Source organism: Anguilla anguilla, chromosome 9 (assembly GCF_013347855.1).
Source record: "Anguilla anguilla isolate fAngAng1 chromosome 9, fAngAng1.pri, whole genome shotgun sequence".
NCBI classification, from domain to species: Eukaryota; Metazoa; Chordata; class Actinopteri; order Anguilliformes; family Anguillidae; genus Anguilla; species Anguilla anguilla.
Window position 1 is genome coordinate 5,098,831 of NC_049209.1, and position 26,017 is coordinate 5,124,847.

Below are 26,017 nucleotides of genomic sequence, written 5' to 3' on the forward strand. Positions count from 1 at the left end.
TCCACGGAGGGCGTATTTATTACAGGAAACACAGGTTTATTTGTACAGAAAGACATCAGGACGCGCTCCTCTCTAGCACAGCCCAAAGTCCAGGCCCGGCCCAGCCCATCCACCAGGCCCCGCCCCTCTGACCTTTCGAAAAGCACCAATCAGCCACAGAACTGAAGCACACTCATATCTTAGACGCACTGGTGCCGCACTATAAACCACAACCGCCTCGAAACAACCTCTCCACTGACAATGACTAAATCTGTCGTATCGGTTCATTTTAAAAGGCACCGCTCATGAACTACTGATGTGAGGAACCACATGCGTGTGTGCGTGTGTGTACGCACGGTGTGTGTGGTGTTCGTGTAAGTGCGTGTGTCTCTGTGTATGCGTAAGTCTGTCTGTGTGTGTGTGTGTGTGTGTGTGTGTGTGTGTGTGTGTGCGCCTGCGTGTGGGCGTTGGAGAAATAAATTCCGCAGCACCCCTCCCACCTCCAACTCTGAACAATACATCATAAACCTGCTGGACGGATTTGCACAAAAACTCCAACCCTAACTAATAATAATAATAATAATAATAATAATAATCTGCGATTGCACCCCCTTCGTACCCCAGCTGTGATGAACAGCAGCGTGAGCTTCAGCCTTTGGGTGATCAGCCCTTTAGAGCAGCAACAGGAGCGGGCCTGACGGTGAGAGAGGCGTTGTGTGTGTGTGTGTGTGTGTGTGTGTGTGTGTGTGTGTGCGTGTAAGTGAGTGTGTGAGTGTGCGAGTGAGTGTGCGCGTGTGATAATGCGAGGTTTGGGGCCAGGTCTGGGGCCAGGTTTTGGGCGAAGTTTGGGGCGAGGCCCGGTTGCTCTTCAGCACCCCCCCCCCCCTCCCCTCAGGGCTCCCCTAGACCAGGTACACCAAGGTGTCCCCGACGTCCACGCTGAGGCCGTTGTCCGTGACGTGCACCTTCCTGCCGGCCAGGTCGATGTGGAACGTGCTCCGCTCTGAAATGGGGGACTTGCCCTGCTCCTCCCTCCCCAGGACGGGCAGGCGGCGGGGACCCAGGAGGGGATCGTCGTACCGCATCAGCTTCACCTTGGACAGGTCTGGAGAGGGAACCGGGAGAGAGCCGTCAATCAACAGGCCCCGCCCACAAGGGCCGGACTAAACTCCCCCGGTCTGGCCTCAGTACGGAGGAGATACAGCAGGGGATCATGGGATTGAACTGTAACAACCCTACAAACATTAATAAATTATAGATAGTCTGTCAAGTAACAGTACAGGACTTCAAATAGCACATGGTGAAACCGTGAGCTGTCAATCAACAGGCCCCGCCCACAAGGGCCACACAAAACTTCCCCGGTCTGGCCTCAGTATGGAGAAGATACAGCAGGGAATCATGGGACTGAACTATATACAGTGACAACCATACAAATATAATATCTCAGCATAAGATCTTAAAATAGCACTTCAATAGCACATGGAATAGATACCATGTGCTGACAACCACAGGCCTAAATAAAGTAATAAGCCAATCAAACCACTCTGCTGTACACAGCACCGATAGCCCCTCCTACATTTCAGTTCCACAAAGCGTTGCCCAATCACCATTATCACAGAGCACTTCATCGTGGTGCGGACGTGATCTCATCCACCACCAGCGTAATGCCACTCGACCTGGTGATGCACAGCAGCCATTGTATGTTCAAAAAAATTAATTACTTTTCGAAAAAAGGATGAGAGGATGTATTCAGCTAATTAATTTTGAGGAGCATTAGACGGCCAGACGGGGAATTTAGCCGAGACGAACATTCCCTGCCATAAAAGGAGAGCGGCTTTAATGACCAGTGAGCGTGTGCGTTTCACTCGAACATAACTGATCAAAGACACACCCCCCCCCCCCACCCCCAAGTCTAAATATAAACGGTGAAAATCTGCCTCGGCTGCCTGCCGAACTGAACTGGTTTTATATGCAGATGAAGGGCTAACAGCTGAACTGAACTGGTTTTATATGCAGTTGAAGGGCTAACAGCTGAACTGAACTGGTTTTATATGCAGTTGAAGGGCTAACAGCTGAACTGAACTGGTTTTATATGCAGTTGAAGGGCTGACCTTTGAACTGAACTGGTTTTATATGAAGATGAAGGGCTAACAGCTGAACTGAACTGGTTTTATATGCAGTTGAAGGGCTAACAGGTGAACTGAACTGGTTTTATATGCAGATGAAGGGCTAACAGCTGAACTGAACTGGTTTTATATGCAGTTGAAGGGCTGACCTTTGAACTGAACTGGTTTTATATGGAGATGAAGGGCTAACAGCTGAACTGAACTGGTTTTATATGCAGTTGAAGGGCTAACAGCTGAACTGAACTGGTTTTATATGGAGATGAAGGGCTAACAGCTGAACTGAACTGGTTTTATATGCAGTTGAAGGGCTAACAGCTGAACTGAACTGGTTTTATATGCAGTTGAAGGGCTAACAGCTGAACTGAACTGGTTTTATACGCAGATGAAAGGCTAACCTTTGAACTGAACTGGTTTTATATGGAGATGAAGGGCTAACCTTTGAACTGAACTGGTTTTATATGCAGTTGAAGGGCTAACTGCCGAACTGAACTGGTTTTATATGGAGATGAAGGGCTGACCTTTGATGGCTCGGTTGACCTTGGACAGCCGCCGGACGATGCTGTCCTTGTTGTCGCCCTGGCGGATGCTGATCTTGGTGGTGAACAGGCCGTTGGCCGGCTGGGGGTTGATGAAGGACACAGGTACCCCAGGCTAGAGGGAGGGAGCACCGGGGAGATGTGAAGACTCACAAATACAAACATGTCATGGAGACCGATGGAGAACATTCACCAGGGCCGCCCATCCCTGTTCCTCAAGACCTACCGTCCTGTAGGTTCTCACTCCAACCCTAACAAAGCACACCTCGGCTCAACAGCTAGAGATCGCGTCAAGCTTCCAATTAGTATAATCAGGTGCGCCAATTTTGGGTTGAAATTAAAAGCTATAGGATGGTAGATCCCCAGGAACAGGGTTGGGCAGCCCTGATATCAACTAACGGGACGTGTACTTATGCCACCCTTACCAAAATGAGGCCCAAACCTGTGCAAGAAACTCAAGAGCTGGTATCTTTTCAATTTGACTGCGGCGCTCTACGCCTCAGGTTTAAAAGCGCATGGGTACTCTGTCTGAGTCTGAATTGCCCGTCTCTCACCCACTTTAATGCAACCTGACATTTCTGAAGACAGTCCTGAGAAACTATTAATGGAAAAATTCGATGAGGCGAAGCTAATAACAGGAAAATGACAGGCAGGCTGACTCCACGCCAATCACATCACAATAGGTTAGAGAAAAAAAAAAAAAAAAAACGAAAAAATAAATAATGAAATTCATTTTTTTTATTATTTTTTTAAAATCTGCTGGCGGTGACAAAGCGGACCGCGGCTGAGGTGAGCGGGCGGGTTTTGGCGGCTTGGCGGTTTTGGCGGGATGATTAATCTCCGCCAGTCACGCCTGTCTGTCGGGGCCCCGACGCGGCCCCCGATAAAGGGGGGGGGGGCTCGTTAAAACCCACCTCCGATCTGAAGACGCTGAACGGTTTCCCCGGGCAACAGTCCTCCTTCACTTTGTCGTCCGCCTCGGAGGCGAACGCGACGTCGATCTGTTCCAGCTGTCGGGTGGGGGGGGGGGGGGGGGGGGGGGGAGAGGGGGGGAAACGTGGCGCGGCGTTATATCAGGACACGCACAACACCTTCAGCAAGTCAAACTAACTGACAGGAAGGGACATGCGCAGAGGTACCACTACACAGCATGTTGCTGTAGCATTACACAGGTGTTTGCCAGTTCAAATCTCATACCGGATCATTTTACTATTGCTCAGCACTTGTACCCATTTGTGTACCTATTTAGCCCAATCAAATCAACATTAGGACATTTAAACAAAAATAAAACATTTACATGCATTTCATTTTTAACATTTCTTTCTAAATTAATTGGTGTAAACAAATGAAAGATTTCACTCTCCTTTGAAGTTTTTATAAAGTAAAAAAAAGTCTGGTAACTGGTAACATTTTGCAAGATTTTTTTGCATATTTCATTTTACGTTCTAAGTTTATAAAATAAGTGAAAAGTCGTGCAAAAAGTTACCTGGAATACCAACTAAGCCCACAAGTGTTCAAAATAAACCCACCACATGAATTATTGAAAGATTTTTTTTTCCTTTTAATTTCAACACATTTCTTTCCGATTTTATTTAATGAGTAAAAAAACAAATACAGAGTCTGTGGTATCTACATCCCCCTGGAACCTTTGCACACCAAATCTTATGGAGAGCGCTAAAGCTTTGCCATTGAGGGGGTTTTAGATTACAATGCATCTTTTGCAAATAGTGATTTTTAATGTAAATTAAGACATGCACGTCTTGATATTCATACGTGATAGCAAATTACTGATGTCATTTAACTGATAAAATGATTTTCTGAGCTAACAGTCACACTTCACGATACAGTAAAAACACCGGTGGCATTTAAATGCCAAACATCCATTATGATGAGGCACCACCCTACGTTATGTCACTAGGTTCTTTACTGACTGAAAACACATCTTTTCATCAGAGGACATTTGTTCTATGTGTAAAATAGATTAAAAAAATAAGGCATATTTGAATGTGACCGTACCTCCAGGGCATTGGTTAAATACACGATGTTCTCTAGCAGAACTGCACGCTCATCGAACTCCAGCTCCAGGTCCAGAACCCTGGACCCGTTCTTCTCCAGGTTCTCCTGTAGGGGGGAAAAAAAAAAAGGCAGATCCGCACTGGGTCAGAACCGACCCTCAGCTAGCCTCCGGCCGCTAAAACCAGCCGTTTCGACTACAGCCGAAAACCCGCTGGCGGGAACACAAAGCGCTGACGCGGCGTGACAACAACGCCGCTGGTTTATTACGGTTCTCAAACCCCCCTCCGATACCCCCCCGCCACAACCCCCCCCCCCCCCCCCCCCCCCCCGCCACCCAAACAGCCCTGGAAACGAAAGCACATAAAAACAAAGCAAAGCCAGTAGAACGGATGCAGTAAGTCAGCAACAGTATGTGCCACCTGTCTGCAGAAAAGCAAACAAACGAAAAAAAGAAACACTGAACACATTCCCGCACGACAACCTGCAGGAAACACATAACGTAAGAATTTCACAATCGGTCTCCCGCCTTGTGATCAAACCAAGGCTTTGAGACACCTCACCAGACGGAGGAGAGGAGCTGAATTTTAAATGCAGCGTGCCGTTTGACAGAGGCAAATGCCAACAAAGAGAGCCCCCTCCCCCCGCTCCCCCCCCCCCATATCTCCTCTTATCCAGAATGAACAGAGGGAGGCAGACGGTTGTGGGTTTGTTTGGATAGTGCTTTTTTTGTCTGTTTTTTTGAGGTTCTTTACACAGTCTGCAGAGAAGGCAAGAGGAAAAAAACCAAAACAAAACCTGGAGTTGCCCAAACCCACTCTTTTCTTTTCAAGTTCCGAAAATGACTTTCATCTTAGTCAAAAAGAGAACTAGAAAATCTTCTGTAAAAACAGAAAAAGTGCATATACAAGTGTGAAAAGGTAAAAGTTCGTATTCATTCTCACGGCGTGCAAAAGCCAAGTAAAAATAGCCAATGAATCTAGAATTCCTCTTAGGTAGCACTGTCCCCCCCCAAAAAAACCTCCAGGAAGTCTGTGCATTAAACTTTTTGATTTTAGTTTTGCAAGTACGGAGCACTGCGAGTTTCTGCTCTCCAACCAGAAGGGCTTGTGTACCCTTCAGCAGCCTGTGATAATGTTCAATGCTGTACAGCGAATTGCAATCTCTTCCCTAATCTCCTGTTGATGGTTTTAGACAAATACATAATGCATGTACCGCTTTTTCATTTACCCTGAAAGGAGCTTGCGTTCGATTCTGACAGCCATGTTTTGAATCGCATCTTTCTCCTCACGCTTGGCTGGCAGTAATCCAGGCTGGCGCTGCATATTTGAATAGAGCGCTTAAAAGGCTTTGATAGGCTACATCTTCAGTAATATGCGCTCAAACAGGTGGGGCTCCCCCCGCTCCCCCCCCCCCCTGCCCCCCACCCGCTCACGACACAGGTCACACACTAGGGAAGTCACCTTGCTGGATTGAATACACTTAAACTCAACACTTTGTCAGTTGTGTAAGGAAATGTGACAGCATAAACAAACAGACTGGCTGGCTAACTAGTTGCTATCAAGATCATCTAGCAAAATGCTTGTATGCTCCTGTATGCAACAAAATATTAATGCACAAACACTGTTCTTGTCTGGGCGGCAGTGTAGCATAATGGGTGAGGAGCTGGTCTTGTAAAAACGTCACAGGTTCGATTCCCAGGTAGAACACTGCCGTTGTACCCTTGAGCAAGGTACTTAACCTGCATTGCTTTAGAATATATGGAGCTGTATAAATGGATGCAATGTAAATGCTGTGTAAAAATTTGTGTAAGTCGCTCTGGATAGGAGCGTCTGCTAAATGCCTGTAATGTTATGTCTCTCTTGTCTGGCAAGTTCCCCAGCAACAACAGTCAACAACGCAGCGTAGCATTCTGGGTAAGGAACCGGGCTTGTAATCTAAACGCTCCAGGTCTGATTCCCAGGTAGGATACTGCCGTTGTACCCTTGAGCAAGGTGCTTAACAATAATTGCTTAAGTACTTATCCAGCTGTATAAATGGATACTATGTAAAAATGCAAAAGCTATGCAAGTTCTATATAAAATGCAAGGTAAGGTAAGGTAATGCCGTCTAACAACTTGGGGGACGTCAATCTCCATCGATTTGCATTATAATGTGCTATTATTACTTCTACCATCATTTACACACAGACGTACAAACGCTCTCACGCAAACCTGCACTCACACACGCATTCACTCGCTCCTCCTCCTCCTCTTCCTCACCTTGATCATGGCGACGAAGGGCATGACCCTCTTCATGTACCTCTTCAGCTCCGGCATGGCGCCGAGTTCGGCGGCGATCACCTTGTTCTCCGGCAGAGTGCCATTGTTGTTCTGAGCAAAAAGGCGGGAAAATGAGCAGGTCAAGGGTCAAAGTCAACTTTATTGCCAGTACACAATCCACGAGTGCACAACAAAATGAGATGGATGGGTCTCATCTGTGCTACAACACACCAACATAGACAATAAAAATGATAAAAAATTATCCACATGTAAGCAATTAAAAAAATTGGAAAAAGGACTTGGAGGAGGACCTAAAGCAGTCCAGACAGCCCACAGGCCATTGCATGCTACTTTGCCGCCATCTTGGGGCATTCAGGATCATTTAAGATCAGCTCTAGCCAAACTTCACATTACAGTGAATGTGTGTGCTCTGTGCCTTTGGCCTGGTGTTAAAATATACACGTGCGTGAACTCGAAGACCAGGGTTCGCCTCTCCCTTCTTACGAGTCAGAAATCTGCCTCCACAGGACCGAATCAACATTGTCACCCAATTTAAAGGCAACCCCTGCTTGTAAGTTTGGATCGCATGCAGGACCGAGGTGTAGTATTGAAAACTTGTAGGATGACAGTTACTCACATATACAGGGTAAATACACGCAAGAATGCTTTTCTGGTTCAGTCAAAACAAGAATAAATGTACAAATTAACACAGCACAATTATTTGTTTTTGCTATTTTCCCCCCCCCCCCCAAGTATAAATGCGCTAGAAATGGACATTTTGTGTATCGTTTCATCTCACAGGCTTCAGGCAAACGGTATGAAACGGGAGTGTGTTCTTCAACGGAAAAAAAAAAAAAAAGAAGACCACTCAGCCCAAATGGGCTGTCTGCTTGAGTCGCACGAACCCACACTAAGCCACCGGAGCTGGGAAATCTACACTCCAAAAACACCTCAGACGGCCAGGAAACGGTGTTAAACGAGGACGGCAGACAAACGGAACCTGGAAGGGCCGGACCGAGCTCTTTCACAAGGCTCAGGGCCCACCTTTAACCACCGGACAGGTTTATGACAGAGAAACATCGCTGAGCGTTCGCTGCCAAATTGCGAGATGATGAGAGAGAAAGGGCTCGTTTATGTCTCAAAAGCAAACTTGGCATCTGCGGCACTTCTGGCCGTACATCTCAAATAAACTGTCAACCGAGAAGCATAAATTTTTATTTGAGGGAAAAAAAAAAAAATCAAGAGGATGAAATGAGACGAAATGAGAAAAGTTAATTCTGTGTTTCAGTGGACTGCGCCACCATGTGGCCAGTATATTTTATGCAAGTTCAGATGCAGAAATACATTGTGGAACAAGAGCTAAAAATTCACATCCTTTATAAAAAAATAATAAAATAAAAATAAAAGATACTTCAAATTCGCATTGCTGAAAAACTGACACAAGCTGTTTGAATGTACAGTGGCATAAATGCCGCATTGTTTTTAAAAATTTTTTATATATAAGCTGTGGTAAAAGCAACAAGCTTTGCTCACGGATATTATGTTGATGAAACACGACTGGAATTTATGAATACAAACTATAAAGATTCATTAACTGGATTTACCCGACTCTCAAGCCGTACGCGATTCCCCCCCCCACCCCCCCTTGTGGGCGGGGCTTCATTCTAACGCTGATGTCACAATCATTACTGGTGACTGAAAGCAGTGGAGTTCTAGAACACGGACTTAATAAAACAAATTTTTTTTTAAAACATTCCAAAAAGCCTACTCTTCACAGGGTTAAACTGGCCACGCCAGGGCCTGGGTTGGGGGGAGGGGGGGGGGGGGTGGTCAGGGTGAGGCCCGAGGGATTTTTAATGACCACAGTGGGACAGTGAGGAAGATTACTCTGACACTAAGCCATGCAGGGCTTTTTAATTAATGGAGGCGAGGGAGGTGAAGAGGGGGAGGAGTAGTAAGAGGAGGAGGAAGAGATGCTTTTCCTGTCCCTACAGGGAGGTAACTCAATGTGTGGGTGTCAGTGTTGGAAACCAGGGGGGCGGGGGCGGGTGCGGTTTTGGAGGGGGGGGGGGGGCGCTCACCTTGTAGTGCTTCCCCAGCAGAACGAGGGCACTGTGCTGCCAGGGGGGGTAGCTTTTGGCCACGTAGATGGTGCAGTGACTGGGCTTCTCCGGGGGCTTGCTGTCACCCTTCTGAAAAAACAAAATAAAATAAAATAAAATAAAATAAAAACAAAACAAGACACATTAGACATTATCAGTTTCGTATTAAGGCGCATTTGTCATTATCAGTTTCTTATTAAGACACGTTGGGCATTATCAGTTCCACCTTGAGTTTAAGCTTCTAAGTTTAAATTAATTGAAAAAAAAACATAATTGCAGGACACACAAGTGTATGAACTGAGATTCCCTGAACACCTATGAGGAACACCCGGTCATGCCAACAGGCCTAGATACAGTAAACACACGTTAAAAATGAAACCCCACATCAGCGCACTACCTGAGGAGGTAGGGCCCTGCAGAAATGAACTGTAGCCCCACACCCTGACCAACCCACAGGAAACATTTCACTAAATCCACCAGAAAATCTAAACTGGCTCTTGGGAACCTGATAATATTGGGGAATGATTGACTGTTTTTCCAGCTGAATAACATGCAGGCATCTTTACTGCTAATCCTATTACAAGGAAAGTTAAGAAAAAGTTAGTTCACGAACGTTCTTAGCCCATAGTTCTTTTCATTTTTTTAAACCATAGTAAATTATTAAAACTACTTATGATGAAATGTTTATGCAATCCCAGAGTACTGTCGTTTTAACTTGAGATATTTTTTTTTTTTTTTTTAACTCAAATTTTTTCCTTTTTGAATCACTTCGTTTTTTCCCTTTCTTCCCATTTGATAACGCTCATGTCAATCTAAAGAACGAAATGGGTTATTTATCAGCCAACGGCAGCCCAGTCTCTCCACAGACAGACACCCGAACCCCCCTGTATCTCTCCGATCTGTACCGAACCGCTGCTTACTGTGCTCCATGGCCCACTATCGCATCGCGACAGACGCTCGGCCCAGAAGAGGAACAAATTTTATTTTTATTTTAACATTAAATTATTAATTTCTGACGGTAATCGTTTTATATAATACGGCGTGGTGCTCTGAAGGAGTTCTTTCTTCTTAAAAGCGGCAGAGGAGAAAAGGCGGAGGGGGGAGAGACGGGGGGGGGGGGTCGGGGGGGGGCTCCGGGCCAAATAAAGCCCAGGTATCTACACGTTTATTTAACATGACAGGTGTCAGGTCCCCTTACATCAGAGGAGGGACATTTTCACCAGCTACTTCTACAGACGGGGGAGAGGGGACGGGGAAGTGGCCTGTGGGGGGAGGGGGGGGTTTGGAGGGGTGCTTCGGCGCCCCCCCAGCCCAAAGCAGAGGTGTGGCCGAGTTCCTCTTATTCGTGCTGCGTGCTGCAATGCGCTTTATTATGCATAACACGGCTTTAACCACAGGGCTAAAACATTTCATTACCCATTTCCATGTCTGTGCCTTTCTCTCGGTCTCATTTCAAGTGTATTGACGCGAACAGGTCTGTATTCATTTAAACAAATTACAAGAAAATGCTTTTTTTTTTGGGGGGGGGGAAATAAACGGCTACCATATTGGGTTATAAAACTTGACTTTTATGTTTACATTACGTTACACTAAATGATAGGCTTTCAGCAGACGCTCTTATCCAGAGCGACTTGCACATCTTCTTATGCAGCATTCACGTTTATTTTCACTGTCATCATGAAGACTTGGGAGTCAGGTGTGATGACAGTCCGGCCAATCGGCAGCACTGATTGCTCAGTTAATTACCCGGGAGGAAAGAAAACCAGGGCCGGATTTGGATTCGAGGGCCAGATTTGAGAATCCATCCTTTATGACGACAGAAAAAATGACCAGGTGGTCAGCTTCTGCGTTCTCTCTCTCCACTCCTCTTTCTTGCACTTAAAGATTAAAGTTTAAACAGCAGTTTCCAGTGCTGTAGTATAGTTTGGGGCGACATAGCTCAGGAGGTAAGACCAATTGTCTGGCAGTCGGAGGGTTGCCGGTTCAAACCCCGCCCTGGGCGTGTCGAAGTGTCCTTGAGCAAAACACCTAACCCCTAACTGCTCTGGCGAATGAGAGGCATCAATTGTAAAGCGCTTTGGATAAAAACACTATATAAATGCAGTCCATTTACCATTTAGTTTATGGACAGTGTAATATTTCATAGACTAACTAGATTGTCAACACTGTGTTCTATCAATGTACTGTCTCCGTAACATTGATGTTGCGAAGGTTATGAATATTAATGAAGAGGCGTGGCCAATGACAAGACCAGCGTCCTTAGCAGCACCCCTTCGTGAATATTCATAATGTTCACTGCCAAAGTCAGCAACACAGCACTATCGATCTGAGGTTAGCCTATTGGGTCTGTCGCATTTACTCCTAGCGGCAGTGCAATCCCACAATGCCGAGCGGCACCTTGGTCTTGGGCGGCTGCATGTAGGCCTTCATCCTCAGGCGCAGGTCGTGCGCCGTCTCCATCAGGTACTGGGAGGAGCGCATCAGAACCTCGTCCACGGGTCCGGCGGCCGGCCACACGGCCTTCATCAGGGACTCGCTCTGCGGGGGGACAGGAAGTGAGGCGGGGAGTGAGCAGGAAGTCGCCTTTCGCTCGCGATTTCCTTACACCTTTAAGGTGTGAGATCGCAAACGTGTGACTAGAATGCTCTTAACTGAAGATTCTAATGCTGATTTAACAATCACCACTGGCAACTGAAAGCAATTCTAGAACACTGACAGAAGTTCTAGAACACTGACTTAAAATAGTGAAAAACTACATTCCAAAAAACCTACTCTTCAATGGGTAACCCGCCTCACAGCAGGTGGCCTCGTGGCCGCCGTTGCCGTGGGCAACCTCACCTTTCCCATCAGCGCCCAGGTGTGCTCGCACAGGTGAGGGCAGATGGGCGCCAGCAGCAGGGTCTGGTACTCGACGAAGCGGAAGACGAGGTCCCTGTGCATGCCCTCGATGGCCAGCTCCCGGTACTTGTCCTTCGCGGCCTGTGGACGGGATCCGGGAAGAGGGGGGGGCGGAAACTCAGCGAAGCAACGCGGTCTAAAAAACGTCCCGTCGCGTACAGAAGCGGGGTCGCGGGTGTCCTAGCCAAATTCTGAGCCAAAGTGACGCTCTCAGTTTTGTCCATTTAAATCTACCTCCTGTGCCAGTCTGGCTTAATGCAGCTGAAAACTGAAGGATCACATGATGAAAGGTGACATGTCAGCACAACCCACAACCGCACTGAGGCACCGCATCACAAACTTCTCCATTACCTGGAACTCAAAGAAGCCGCTTTTCAAAGCCTCCTTGTACATCATCTTCTCATAGTGCTGCTCCGTCCTAATGATCCCAGCATTCATCTCACTGCAGAGATAGAGAGATAGACAGATAGACAGAGAGAGAGAGAGAGCATGAGAGATGCAGAGAGAGAGATAGGTTAGATGCAAAGAGAGAGAGAGAGAGAGATAGATGCAGAAAGAGGGAGGAGAGGGGGAGAAAGAGTGTGTTAAATATACTGTTGTTTGTTTGAACCAGAAAAGGTGGGTATAATATGCTGTCACTTGTGTGAGAAAGATTGACAATTTTAATGAATTAAATTTTTAAAAAGTTAAACTCTCCTAAACTACTCCTGTTCAAACAGCAGGTGAAGAACAGGAGTAATTTTGGGTGATCCCCTTTGCTGACCCAGTCCCCTACTAACCTGGCAAAGACCCTGTCGTTGAAGGTGTCGGCGGGCCCCGTCCTCAGGTTGTTCTGATTGGCTATCATCTCCTTGACCCACTCCACCCAGGTGTAGAGGCGCAGGATGCCCGCGTCGGCCATGGTCTCCACGAAGTTGGCGTCCTCCACCGTGTCGCCGGCGTCCGCCAGGGCCAGGCGCATTCCTGGGCACGGGCGCGAAAAACACGGATTCAAATGCAAATTCAAATGCAAATTCAAATGCAAACGCAAATACAGCTTGGCAAAAACACATAGTCATTTATCATCTGTTAGGTAAACAGCGTTTATCTGCTGAAATATACCGACTAAACTTCAGCCCCTAAATAACTCTCCGCTAATTCTAACTGCCGTTTCTTCTTTGACAGTAGGGCACGCATTCAGAGAAGCAAAAAATGTATATGTTCATGTGTTTACGAAACGGTCATAAACGTTAAGGCATGAGCGTCCGTTCGCCGCGTCTTACCGTCAGCGGAAAACTTGTCGACGGCCTGGCTCAAGGTGAGGAAGTTCCCAGTAGACTTGGACATCTGGAAGAAGAGAGAAACACAAACCACGTGGTTCAGATCCTTCTACTCTGAGGAAGCCGTGGGCGGAGCTAAACTGCCACTTCCTGCCGGTGCTGTGTCACAGGAAGAGACATGCGGTCTCTGAGCGGTCACGGTCAGGTCACCCAAGGGGGGGGGGGGAGATCGGAGATCACGTTCACCAGAGCCCGGTAGGAGGAGAACGTTACCTCACCTTCTCCGAATTCAACAGGAGGTGTCCGTTAGCTCTGACTGCCTGTGGCCACTTCCCACTGCAGAGAGAGAGAGGGACAAATGATTTCAGATCCAATTTTTAAATTTAGGGTAAAGGCACTCACACACAATCTAAAGGGATACCCCCATGAAAAAATTTCTTAATAAACCCACAAAACCCTAAGTATAAACAAGACGTTCCATTTCCCATGTGTTCAATGACAGTTTAGCATGTAGCTGCCCTGGTACGGGACAACACCGCTAGCCTTAGCCTACTACTTCCCATGTCTTTAATGACAGTTTAGCACGTAGCTGCTCTGGTACGGTGCTACACCGCTAGCCTTAGCCTACTACTTCCCATGTCTTTAATGACAGTTTAGCACGTAGCTGCTCTGGTACGGTGCTACACCGCTAGCCTTAGCCTACTACTTCCCAAGTCTTTAATGACAGTTTAGCACGTAGCTGCTCTGGTACGGTGCTACACCGCTAGCCTTAGCCTACTACTTCCCATGTCTTTAATGACAGTTTAGCACGTAGCTGCTCTGGTACGGTGCTGCAGCGCTAGCCTTAGCGTACGGCTAGCGTAATGGCGGGTCTCCCTCACCTGTCCTCGGGCCACATGGCCACGTGGTTGTACAGGTAGTAGGACAGGTGGTTGGGCACCAGGTCCTTGCCGGAGACGCGCACGTCCACGGGGTACCAGTACTCGAACTCCCGCCGCAGCCTCTGCAGGTGCTCCTTGGGGATGTCGGTTTTGGGGAGGGGCGTGTTCTTCAGGAAGATGAAGTCCCACACCTCCCGGGTCATCTGCTCCGGCCTAAGACGGGTTTTAAAAAAAAAAAACAAAAAAAAACAAAAGCGCAAAGCCGCGCGTGAGCCCGTTAGCATAGAGGAGCACAGCGCACGTGGATCCAAGGGAAGACCCCCAGGGGCTCGTAAAGGAGATTTGCACTCATAATTTTACACGCCCTTCGGCTGGGTGCACCAGCTGAACCACAATAACCGGTATCTGTAAAAGATATTAAAATAAAATGAAAACTACTACTGCATCTATCGCAAAGGTAAACGCTTACAGGAGATGAAGCTGGGATTGCCATGCATGCTGCAGCAGCTGCTGCTGCTTCACGGGGCTGGCCTTCACACCCAGCTCGACTCGCGCATCCAAATCTGGGCGTGAAGCATCCGCGCCACGCTAACGCTAATCCCCGCGCTCAGGGGTAAAAAAAGGCGGCAGCATCACACTGTGACTGGAATTCCAACAGGGAACGTTCTGGAAAAGGCCCAGCTACCGAGCTACCGAGAATCACGATAACAGCCACAAAACGGCAGATTAGGAAGTGACCCGTATCAGTGGTGGGGGGGAGGATGGGGGGGGTGGGGGGTGAGGGGAGTGGCAGGGGGGCAGGCTACCTGATACCCAGAGGTGAAGCCCCCTGGCCGTTCAGAACTCCGCCCTGCAGGAAGTGAGCCACGGTGTAGTAGGCCATGTAGATGGTGGAGTCCGACAGGGACTCGATCAGCCACTGCTCGTCCCACGGCAACCGCGTCCCTATGGCAACAGACACCACACAGCCAATCAGGGACCATCGTCGTTCCGCAAAAGGTCGAACGCTTGTCGCTCACAAAATCTGCTTCCCAGAGGGTCTGCAGAAATCTGTCAATATCTGCATCATCTTTCATATATTACTGCTATAATGACCTTTTTAATCAAAGAAAGGTTGTTTTTGGAATTCAACTTGGCTAAAGGATAGATTATCCAGTTCATATGAAAATTTCTTATAGTTACACAACAAATTTAGAGTATCCAAAAATGCTTCGACATTGGCTTGTCTTATGAATGATGACAAAGAATGTGTGTTATGATTCGCAGATACTGTGGCATGATCCTTGTATTGTGACAATCTGCATCATTAGAGCAATGCAGAGGTAGAGGCTGAATTCAAATCGACTACATCCAGCTCATAGATGATAAAGAACGGAATAACCAGCTACGGTGGGGAAGGGTTTATTAACAAGGTCAATATTTGATCTATCAGATGGATTTAACTCCATTAAAAAGAATCACAATTGCACAACTAATGGGATTTGAAAAAAAGTGAATTCCCAAAATGGAGTAACTTAGGAAGAACTGAATTATTAACTAAGGAGGTGGGAGTACGGAAACATTGCGGGTAAAAATATCGGCATCTGGCTTCATTGGATTTCCTGACTGCAAGAGGGTGACCTTAGCAGATGAGCGTGTTCCAGACCCAAAACAGCCTCCTCCAAAGCCCCTTTAATTGGCAGGAACAACTTTGAGCAAGTGATCTGGCACAGAAAGCTCAGGGAGCGTATAGCTCTCTGTGAGGTGAAGCAAGTGGTGATAGCATTTTCTCAATGCGTGAACTCCTCTGTAGCCCCACCCTGCCAGCCAAAACCGCCCCCCGCCCTCCCTGAACCACGGGCCCGGCCCCACCCGGCCCCGCCCCCTCACCCAGGCCGTAGGTTCGAGAGCACGCGTGTTCCTGAAGCCAGGCCAGCGTCGCTTCGAAGTTCTTCCTGGTCTCATCTCCGTACCTGCGGAACGTCAATGCAAAAAAATAAAGGTCTGCGATCGCAGGGGATGACAGAGCACATTCCCTTACATTCAGAGGCGGAAAAACCCTGGTCCAGAAATTAAAGTGTTTTGTTCCAATCGCCTGGATTTGCTAAATCTTCAGCCAGGAGGCAGAACTAATTTGTGAAGTCAGCTGGTTGAGTTCATGGGTGGAAGTAACACATGGCACATGACTTTTACTTTCTGACCACTGGACATTTCAACCTCAGCTTACATTACAAATACCCACTGCTAAACATGCACCCATCTCCATGGCGATCAACTGATTTTCAACTGATTGCTTCATCCTTTAAACTCAGAATTTCACTCGATGGCACAAGACAGCATCGTCACACCAGGAGGTCCAATCCCCAAACTGTCTGGGTTACAAGGGGTAATGTTCCCCAACCACTAGGTCACACACCTGCCCTGTAACTCAGCAAATGTCGCCATTAGCGATGCTTAAAGTCTTCACCTCAAGAGAACACTAGCACAATCGTTACTGGACACCAGAAAATTTGACCTCCGACCCCGCAAAAAGGGCGGGAAAAGCCGTCGCTCGGTTTTCACTCACGTCTCCAGGTCTTTCAGGCAGCCCGAGGCCTGCTGCTTCCACTCCTTGTCTCCGTAGTCCAGGTACCTGTCAGGAAACACAGGTTAGCGCTTTATGCCTTTTTAATTTTAATTTTAACAGGTTAAAGTTCCGTAACGGTAACGCGAGAAGACGAGAGGAGCCTCGGCGGCCGCCGACGTTTCGATGACGTCACTCACCACTGGTCGCAGAGCGCCACCACGCACTCGTCCGCCGAGCGGGACGTCACCTGCTTCTCCGGCTCCATGTAGATAAGGGCCTCGCCCTTATTTTTCAAAAAAAGGGGAGAAAAAACCCCAAAATGTTCATGAATGAAAAAAGTTCATAACAGACCAGAAACTGCTAAAAAAACTAATAAAACAATCAGGAGAGGACTACAGCTCTCTCCTCAGTCCTCTTTACCTTCTCCACCATCATCTTCTGAATGGGCTTCTTCACATCCTGGACCTTCTGCCCCTTGTATCCATCCACCAGCATGACCTACAGGGAGGGAAGAGTCAGGTGAGGAACGCTCATCCAGCAGCAGCTTAACCTACCCTTGACCAGCGAAAGCGCTACATAACCAGCCTTCCCTATGATATAAAATACTTAACCAACCCTGGACCAGCTAAAGCGCTATGTAACCAAGCCTTCCCTATGATATAAAATACTTAACCAACCCTTGACCAGCGAAAGCGCTACGTAACCAGCATCCCCTATGATATAAAATGCGTAACCTACCCTTGAACCCGGGTCTCCTGGCTAGCATAACCAGCTAAAGCACTAGTTCTTGGTACACTGATATCCCCTCTGATATAGAACGCTAAACCTACCCTTGAACCCGGGTCTCCCAGCTAGCATAACTAGCTAAAGAGCTAGCTCTCTCTCTGTACACTCACATTCCCCTATGATATAAAATGCGTTTTATGCCCAGTGTTCATCACTGGCCCTTCAGTCCCTGACCGTGCTGTACGGAGCGGACGGCGGCGGCGGCGGCGATGGTGACTCACCCCTTCGTAGAAGCCCTTGAGGTAGACCCTCTCCTTGGCCTCGGCCAGCTTCTCGCGGTCGTTCTGGCTCTGGATCTTCAGCTCGTCGCACACCAGGGGGGCGGACAGGTTCCCGAAGCCCGGGATCTCGATGATGGGGATCTGCAGAGGGCGGGGAAACACACGGTCCAGGTCACACCCTCACGCAAGGGGGGGGGGGGAGCTGGGGTCAGAGGAGCGAACGCGACTGACTGACGCCGCCGGTCCCACAGACAGCACCACTTACCGGCTCAAACGGCAACACCATTTTGTCTTCGATCCCGTACTTCTCCCTCAGTGCCTTTGAAAAGAAACAAAATGGCCGTGAGCAGCACACAGAGCACAAATCACTCTTTGCTCACCAGTAAGCTGCATTACACTACAGTGGCTATCCAGCTGTATAAACGGATACTATGTAAAAAAAAATCCAAAAAGCCAAAAAGCTTAGGATAACAGCGTCTGCTAAATGCCTTTAATGTAACGTCAACATCAAAAAACCTTTATGTCTTCGTGTATATTAACAACCAAAATCACACACATAAAGAAACGCACCTGTTTCTTTTTGATGTCCCTGAGGGCAGCGATGTCGTCAGGTGCGTCGGACGGAACGCTGGTGACAATCCCGGTACCTGTGAGAAAAAAAAAAAAAAAAGACCCAGACTGGAACTCAGCGATAACGACTCCAGCACTTTAAAAACAAACGTGGCGCTACCTTCCTCTGTCCTCAAACAACCCATTTCCTTTCGATTGCCTTAATCTTGCAAACAGTCCTCGACGTCTGAAGGCATGGCATTCCAATTTGGTAAGGCCATTATTTCAGAAATGGATACAACACTGAAGTACATAAAAAAAAGACAAGAGAACAGGGAGAAGAGAAAAAGCCAATGCACTGAAATGACCCTCACAAGAAGAGAACAAGACCAGGTTAAAACCTAGTATATGGCTGGACCTAACACACGTGATCCGGCCGACCAGTGGTGTAACTTCATAACTCGGCCGACCAATGGTGTAACTTCATCACTCAGTCAGTCAGTCACAGACATTCGCGTTTGTAGGGCTGGCCCCGCTGTTGCGGTCCAGCCAAAAATCTAAGTTCCACACAGCCCAACGGCGTGCGGCATTACCCGCAGGCCGGGACCAATCACAGCCGTCCTCAAACCCTGTCCTGTTGTGCGCCAAACATTAACGTCCCCCTCAGAAGCAGGGGGTTCTAACACTGCTTCCACACAAACCGATCGCATCTCCCCCCCCCACACGCACGCACGCACGCACGCACGCACGCACGCACGCACGCACGCACGCACGCACGCACGCACGCACGCACGCACGCACGCACGCACGCACGCACGCACGCACGCACGCACACACACACACACACACACACACACACACACAGGCAGGACACCGTTAGCAACATCAGAGGAGATCAGAGCGGAGATCAGAGCAGCCCCTCCACACCTTTGTCCTCTTTGATGGTGAGCATCGGCAGGGCGTAGATGGTCTTGTAGGAGGTAAGGGGGGCGCTCAGAGCACAGCCAAGAATATCCTGGGAAAAAAAAAAAGATAAGAGAAGCAGATAAAACACACAGACACTGTGACACTGCAAGCTTTGTGAGGGGGGGAAAAAACACACTGCACTTTCCATTTTTAGTACATGTAGACATTTTCCCTTTTAGACATTTCTTATCTCAATGAGACTACGTGGTTGGACGGGTGGGAGGGTGGGTGTGTTTGTGTGCATGCAAGCACATCCAGCTTTATATACATGTCACCAAACTCAATTAAGTAATGAAGCTGATTCAAAGCCCCATATCAACAACCCATAACACTGCGTTGATAAATTATAGAATTAATTTATTGCTAACCCTTAGAATTGTGACTTTTTTTTAAAAAATTTTTTAGGAGATATAGGATTTGTGTCACACTGACAATGTGTGATTACGAAAACACCTCCTATCACCTGTAATAACCCAGTAAAGGAGGAGGACTGTACCTGTCCCAGAATCTCCTATAATAACCCATTAAAGGAGGAGGACTGCACCTGTCCCAGAATCACCTGTAATAACCCAGTAAAGGAGGAGGACCGTACCTGTCCCAGAATCTCCATGAGCACGGGGACCACGCCGTTCTCCTTGGTGAAGCCCTGATAGGCCATGTTCCGGGCCGCCCGGCGCGTGCAGACGAACGCCTCGCCGCTCGCCGTCTCGAAGACGACGTACCTCATGTCCGGCCGCGCCCAGCAGTTCGTCTGCCCGAACATGGTCTCCGGCCGGAGGGTCGCGGCCACCAAGAAGACGCTCTTGCCTTTCAGGCCGCTGCAAGGGGAACCGGAGGAGACCGTTAGCCGCAGATACATGACTCGCCTCCAAACTGTAGATTCAGTCAGCTATAGGGTTAGCACAGTCACATGTTCTGGAAGGAGAAGTCAGCCCCACCTCTAAACTGTAGATTCAGTCAGCTATAGGGTAGGCACAGTCACATGTTCTGGAGGGAGAAGTCAGCCCCGCCTCCAAACTGTAGATTCAGTCAGCTATAGGGTAGGCACAGTCACATGTTCTGGAGGGAGAAGTCAGCCCCACCTCTAAACTGTAGATTCAGTCAGCTATAGGGTAGGCACAGTTACGTGTTCTGGAGGGAGAAGTCAGCCCCGCCTCCAAACTGTAGATTCAGTCAGCTATAGGGTAGGCACAGTCACATGTTCTGGAAGGAGAAGTCAGCCCCGCCTTCAAACTGTAGATTCAGTCAGCCATAGGGTAGGCACAGTCACATGTTCTGGAAGGAGAAGTCAGCCCCGCCTCCAAACTGTAGATTCAGTCAGCTATAGGGTAGGCACAGTCACATGTTCTGGAAGGAGAAGTCAGCCCCGCCTTCAAACTGTAGATTCAGTCAGCCATAGGGTAGGCACAGTCACATGTTCTGGAAGGAGTAGTCAGCCCCGCCTCTAAACTGTAGATTCAGTCAGCCATAGGGTAGGCACAGTCACGTGTTCTGGAAGGAGAAGTCAGCCCCGCCTCCAAACTGTAGATTCAGTCAGCTATAGGGTAGGCACATTCACATGTTCTGGAGGGAGTAGTCAGGCCCGCCTCTAAACTGTAGATTCAGTCAGCTATAGGGCAGGCACAGTCACATGCTCTGGAAGGAAAAATTAACCCCCGCCCCAAAACGATAGACTTAGTCAGCTATAGGGTAGGAACAGTCACATGATTTGGAAGGAGAAATTAGCCCCATCTCCCAACTGTAGATTCCGTTGGAAAAATTCTATTTAAAATTCAGTTTAAAAGCTATGCCCGCATACCTTAGTTTTGAGGGGTAAGGTTCAACAATCTTCATTTTGATAAGGGTGTACTCCTGGGGACCAACTCCCTGCAGGAGAGAAAAAAAATTTGGATGAACCAGGAGGCAAATAAAAATTTTAAGCCAAAGCATTAATAAAGTGTTAGGCAAATGATCAGAAAGCCTTGTTCACCAATTCACACAAAGTTCATTTAAAAGTACAACAGACTGCACCATGCCACGGCCAGTATAGCACACAGCATATATAAACAACAGCATGTCACTGAAAACAGTGGGAAGGCTAAACAGACAGTAGTGGACAGAAAGGGAAGCAGACAATTGACTTTATAGTTCGCAAGAGCTAGTATTTCCTGTTTGCAAAATTCCAGTTCAACTGGACCACGCCATGACTTGCAAAGTAACTTTTTTTCTCAACATTAGACCTAATAAATGAATGAATGAATGAATGAATGAATGAATGAATGAATGAATAAATAAATAAATAAATACAACACTGAACTCTATTGTGAAACCAGGGTACCATATTGTTGGGATTGATTTGAATTTTTTTTTCTTGTGCAACTTGTTATTCTTTTTTTTTTTTTAATTTTTTTTTTTTTTTTTTTAAAGATGTCACTCAGTCACACAGTTAATTAATACTCAAATACTCTCACAGGCGTTGACATCCCGCATTCCCAGTTTAACCTGTACCACGACAACAAAAAAAAATAATAACTTGCATCAAGGCTAAATGCTCACCTCCCCAGTCTGTCTGTCATGGTCCATACACGGCTGCCCATCTTTCGGAGAGTAGATGGTATACCTGCCAAACCGAAGCTTGCATGTTCATACTGTCCAGCAATGCAGTTAATATTTCTGCTTAATAATATTTATTATTTCTGCATGATTATTATTTCTGTTATTTTTTTCTGGCCTGTGGTCTTATATGAGTGACGTAAAGGACAAATACAACATGACACGTTAAGCATACCACATCTGCAAAAAAAAAAAAAAAAAAAAAAAAAAAACATTTAAAGTACAGATAGAGGGAGAAAGCAACCAGAGCGCACGTGGATGAAAGTAAATAGGTGTTGTCATAACAACGAGGCATCAAAAACGATGCTTAAGGATAATCAAAGGGAACCTTTCCTTAAGAACAGAATCATTAAGCAGCGTCACGCTGTACGTGGAGCCTAGCGATGACGCGCAGTAACACTAACATTTTCAATATGTAATGAGAGCACAGCTCACCTTTTACCAAACTTGATTTTTTTCCTCTCCTTCAGAGTAATAAACTGCCACCGCACGAAGGAGTCGTAGAAGGGATTGACATCCGTCGTGATGAAGGAACGCCGCCAGTCAATCTGCAGCAGACCAAAGATCAGAAAATTCATATTCATTATTATAACCATCGCCATTATTAGGAATGCACCAAATCCAGGATCCGGGTTCCAAATTGGCCAAATATATGTTTCTTTTAGATTTTTTTTGTGTTTGGCCCAATATCAACTCAAATGAAACACTGATATTACTGTTGTCTGGGCACTTGTTTGTGGCTGTGTTTGAACGGCTGGATACCACTGCCTAAGAAATGAATGTTTCCGCCAAGAAAACTCATATGGCAATATTTCAGACCGAATCTGTATGAGTCGTGAAACTGAATTATAATGTGGTGGCATGGACGTTAAGCAGCACAGTGTCACCATTGCTGAAGCGCTTGAGTCTGAAGCACAGGATTTACAACGTTTGTTAAGGCTAACGACAAGCCAACCATAGTTTGCATTAGCTGGGGAGACAAAGAGAAATATTGCTAAACCTACAATAGATTAGGCACACAAACGCAAAACAAATGACAAAAATGGTGTTCATTTCAACTTGCTGACTGAATCATTAGTGCAAGTTTCAGTATTTGACAGAACTCCCAAAACATGGATCCAGCACATCTGTAATTATGATTTCAGATCCTATTTCTAAGCTCCTCTTCTGCACAGCAACCACCAATGCCTCTGTGGCAAGATACTTGCAATGCATGCAGCAAAAGGTAGAAAAACACGGGCATAGGTCGAGTAAAAGAACAGCTGCAAGATAAGCATATAACCAATTTGAAGCAGGTGTACATTACGCAGTGCTTAACAGGAACACATTGACAGAAAACGTGCCCTACAGAACAATTACAGCAATCACATCAGCAATACAAACGCACATCATGCGAGCACATGCACGTTAGCCACTGACCGATAATTTCTAAAGTTAAACCGTACTCATTTCAGTGAGTATAATAATTTAGCACCAACGGCTCCTCTAAACCTGTAAAACAAACCGAAGCCAGCTCCGGTCGAAACTCGTTCGGTTCAAAGCTACGCTCGTCTCGTTTTCCCGCCATCACCTTGACTCCCATGCTCCGCAGATCCTGAACGGCCAGCGGCGGAAAGTAGTCCAGCCAGTGGGCGGCGTCCGCGAACTTGGCGATCTCGCCGTCCCGCATGCCCAGCGACTTCATGATGTCCCACTGGAACTTCGCCGCCCCGGCCTTGGCCGCCGCTTTGCTCTGATAGGGCGCGTGCGAGGGAAAAAAACCAAAATATTACGCATCGGTCAGAACGGAGATCCATTCTGGAGGTACGAGAGGTGGGCAGGGCAGGGATCTACAGTGCTCCCGTGTTAGGAGCATTTTCTCCGTAAAACTGAGGTGTGCCAATGGGAAAAATAACCTGGGAGCACATCTACTAATTGGGATGCATTAGTGTGATTTTCAACTTAGGAGAACATGTGTCCCTTGTAGAAAATGCTAGTGTAGTGCCTTGGGTCAGCCAGTGAAACCCTCAACAGGACTGGCCAGGTGGATTTAAAATTTTCAAGGAAAGGCTGTTTGCCAAAGAAGCCATGTTGTTGCTCAGCCAAATAAGTCAATGACCTCAATGCCATCTTGGAAAGGTAACACCAAGGATCAGAATGGCTATTTTAACCCACAGTGTATGTTTTAATGTTTGTTGACATCCATAAATGCAGTTAGAGACCAAGCCAGAGCCAAAATAAGTCTGTCTGGCAAGATCAATCCTCACCTTTTTTCCCTTAGACTTGTCTTTGATGACGATCTCCTCCCCAAGTTTAGGCTTGAGGTCCTCTTCCCCCTCATCCTCCTCATCAGGGAATTGGGGCGGGCAGCCATAGAGTTCCATCTCCCTCTTCAGCTTATCGGCACAGGCCTAAACGAGGGGGTCGATATTGACGCGAGACCGAAGCGGAAGGAGCATTCGCGACACATCGCATCAACTGCTGAGGTAAGAAAGGGAGGACTTACCTTGATAGGCATCCCTGTGCAGTGGAGTCCAAAAGGGAAGAGGCAATGCTTTCCTTTCAAACGCTGATACCCAACTGCAAACTGCAAACAAACAGCGGAGTCAGACTGTATGTGAGCAAGGTGGTATAATACAAGATCATAATATGGAGATTACTCCAGTAAGCAGATAGTTATACTTATTACACTTGAGAGCATACCCACCTCACACTTTGACAGACAGAACGTGTGACCAAGATGAAGCCTTCCATTCATGTAGGGGTAGGGGAAGGTGACAAAGTACTTGTTCTTGCTGAAAAATGAATTCACGTTCATTAATCAAGAATCATATCAAGGTGATAACACGTGGGCACAAAACGTTACGCTAATGCAATAGAGTAATTACTCCAACCTACTACGACACCAAACCACTCCTCAAAAGTACCACTAGGGAAATCATAACGATATGTAATCACAGTTCATTTGCAGTTGCTGCTAAATGCCCTGGTGTACGTGCAAAGCGAAACTAACATAGCTATAACCACTAGCTAACAGTAAACATACGTCGTAGAGGATACCGCGTGGATTAACCTTTACTCAGCAATTAGCTGGTTTGTTGCAGCAGACGGATTACAAATAGCTAACCAGATGACATGCCGGCGAACCCCGCAAGCATGGTTACAAAACTCACTTTTTGCTGCCACCAATCGTGCTGGGTGCATCACTTTCAAAAACTTTTTCCTTCTCCCATTTCTTTTGCACATCCAACTCAATTTTTCTGAGGTAGTCCAATTTGGCAGTCCCCTTTCGTTCCTGAAACACATGTACAAAGAATTAAATTTGTCACAGTGACAGCTTCCGTACAACAATATACAGCCATCGCTAGCTAACTAGTTAGCTCGTTGGCTAACCAACGTGAATCGTTACTGTTGTTGAAGGTAGCGCTAAGACACAACATGGAGCTGAATGTGTTTTAAAATAATAGTGAAACAACAAACATGCATACCGTCATTCTGAATGGACTGAGTGGGATTTTCTAAACAATTAAGAAACTGTACGTAGATGACGGCACGAACAAGACCCACGCTGCTGCCACCTAGCACAGCTGAAGCTGATGAAACAGGAACGACATATACAGAGGGCCAATGGGAAACGCTCTGCACTCTGGGAAAGTAGTTTCTTGCCCCTTGTAAGAAAGCGAAGCCTATCTAAATAAAACTACAATACCTACAAATCAGAATAATCTTTCCAAGTTCATTTTTTGAAGACATGTGTGGGAACGGTAGTTCTTATTCGAGCACGCCAAAGTCCCGCGAACATCAATATGGAATTCTCTGAATTCATAGTTCAGATAGGTCAGTAGAAAGGCCGGGGAATTCATTATTCCTGTATTGTGTTTTTTGCAGCAGTTAAAACAATAACAATAATAATGACAATAATAATCATAATTATCATAATCATCATCATGATCGTCGTCATCCTCATTGTCATCATCATCATAGCAGGTGATGACAACCTCAGGAACTGTACCAATGTATAATGTAAAACATAAAATAAAAATGAAATATTGATTAATGTATCTGATCACTCAATATCAAGACCACGTGACTTTATGTAGTCAGACAAAAATTGAATAGCTACATCTTCCTGAGACCTTGTAGATAAATAATAAATAAATAAATAAATAAATAAATAAATAAACTGTCACTTCTATTATTTTTTTTATTCTTTGCCTGCTGTAGTGTAGGTTTCAGCTTTGTAGAATATATGGTTCAAGAGATGAAGACAAATATTTCGTTTTTATTTTATGTTCCACATTATACATTGGTACAGTTACTGAAT

The 26,017-nt window shown here is 46.6% G+C and overlaps 1 protein-coding gene across 2 annotated transcripts; it reads right to left on the reverse strand.

Annotated features, from left to right (window-relative positions):
• On the reverse strand, window positions 1–25,323 carry lars1b (leucyl-tRNA synthetase 1b). 2 transcript variants are annotated; one of them, XM_035434089.1, is made up of 32 exons: window positions 25,182–25,323; window positions 24,867–24,988; window positions 24,401–24,488; window positions 24,200–24,280; window positions 23,961–24,104; window positions 23,285–23,446; window positions 22,150–22,262; window positions 21,658–21,721; window positions 20,921–20,988; window positions 19,715–19,940; window positions 19,084–19,171; window positions 18,178–18,254; window positions 17,873–17,926; window positions 17,608–17,748; window positions 17,021–17,098; window positions 16,798–16,883; window positions 16,601–16,666; window positions 15,925–16,007; window positions 14,862–15,000; window positions 14,056–14,268; window positions 13,453–13,510; window positions 13,178–13,241; window positions 12,695–12,878; window positions 12,267–12,357; window positions 11,856–11,996; window positions 11,415–11,555; window positions 8,997–9,107; window positions 6,916–7,026; window positions 4,658–4,762; window positions 3,556–3,651; window positions 2,624–2,756; window positions 1–1,084 (listed from the first exon to the last, which is right to left on the reverse strand). In XM_035434089.1, the coding sequence occupies exons 1-32, from the start codon at window positions 25,185–25,187 to the stop codon at window positions 882–884; spliced, it is 3,537 nt and encodes a 1,178-aa protein (XP_035289980.1). In that variant the 5' UTR covers window positions 25,188–25,323; the 3' UTR covers window positions 1–881. The 2 variants fall into 2 exon arrangements, with proteins under 2 accessions (XP_035289980.1, XP_035289981.1); XM_035434090.1 differs by lacking the exons at window positions 24,867–24,988; window positions 25,182–25,323 and having other exon boundaries at window positions 23,285–23,448; window positions 23,962–24,104; window positions 24,401–24,460.
• Between the last annotated feature and the right edge of the window lie 694 nt (window positions 25,324–26,017).

Bases quoted from the DNA above. Each gene is read 5' to 3' on its own strand.
- lars1b (XM_035434089.1), bottom strand. The intron at 20,989-21,657 runs GTGAGCATTTAG...TCTCTCCTGCAG, and splicing joins ATGACAGACAGACTGGGGAG to GGAGTTGGTCCCCAGGAGTA. The intron at 7,027-8,996 runs GTGAGCGCCCCC...CTTTTTGCTCAG, and splicing joins TGCTGGGGAAGCACTACAAG to AACAACAATGGCACTCTGCC.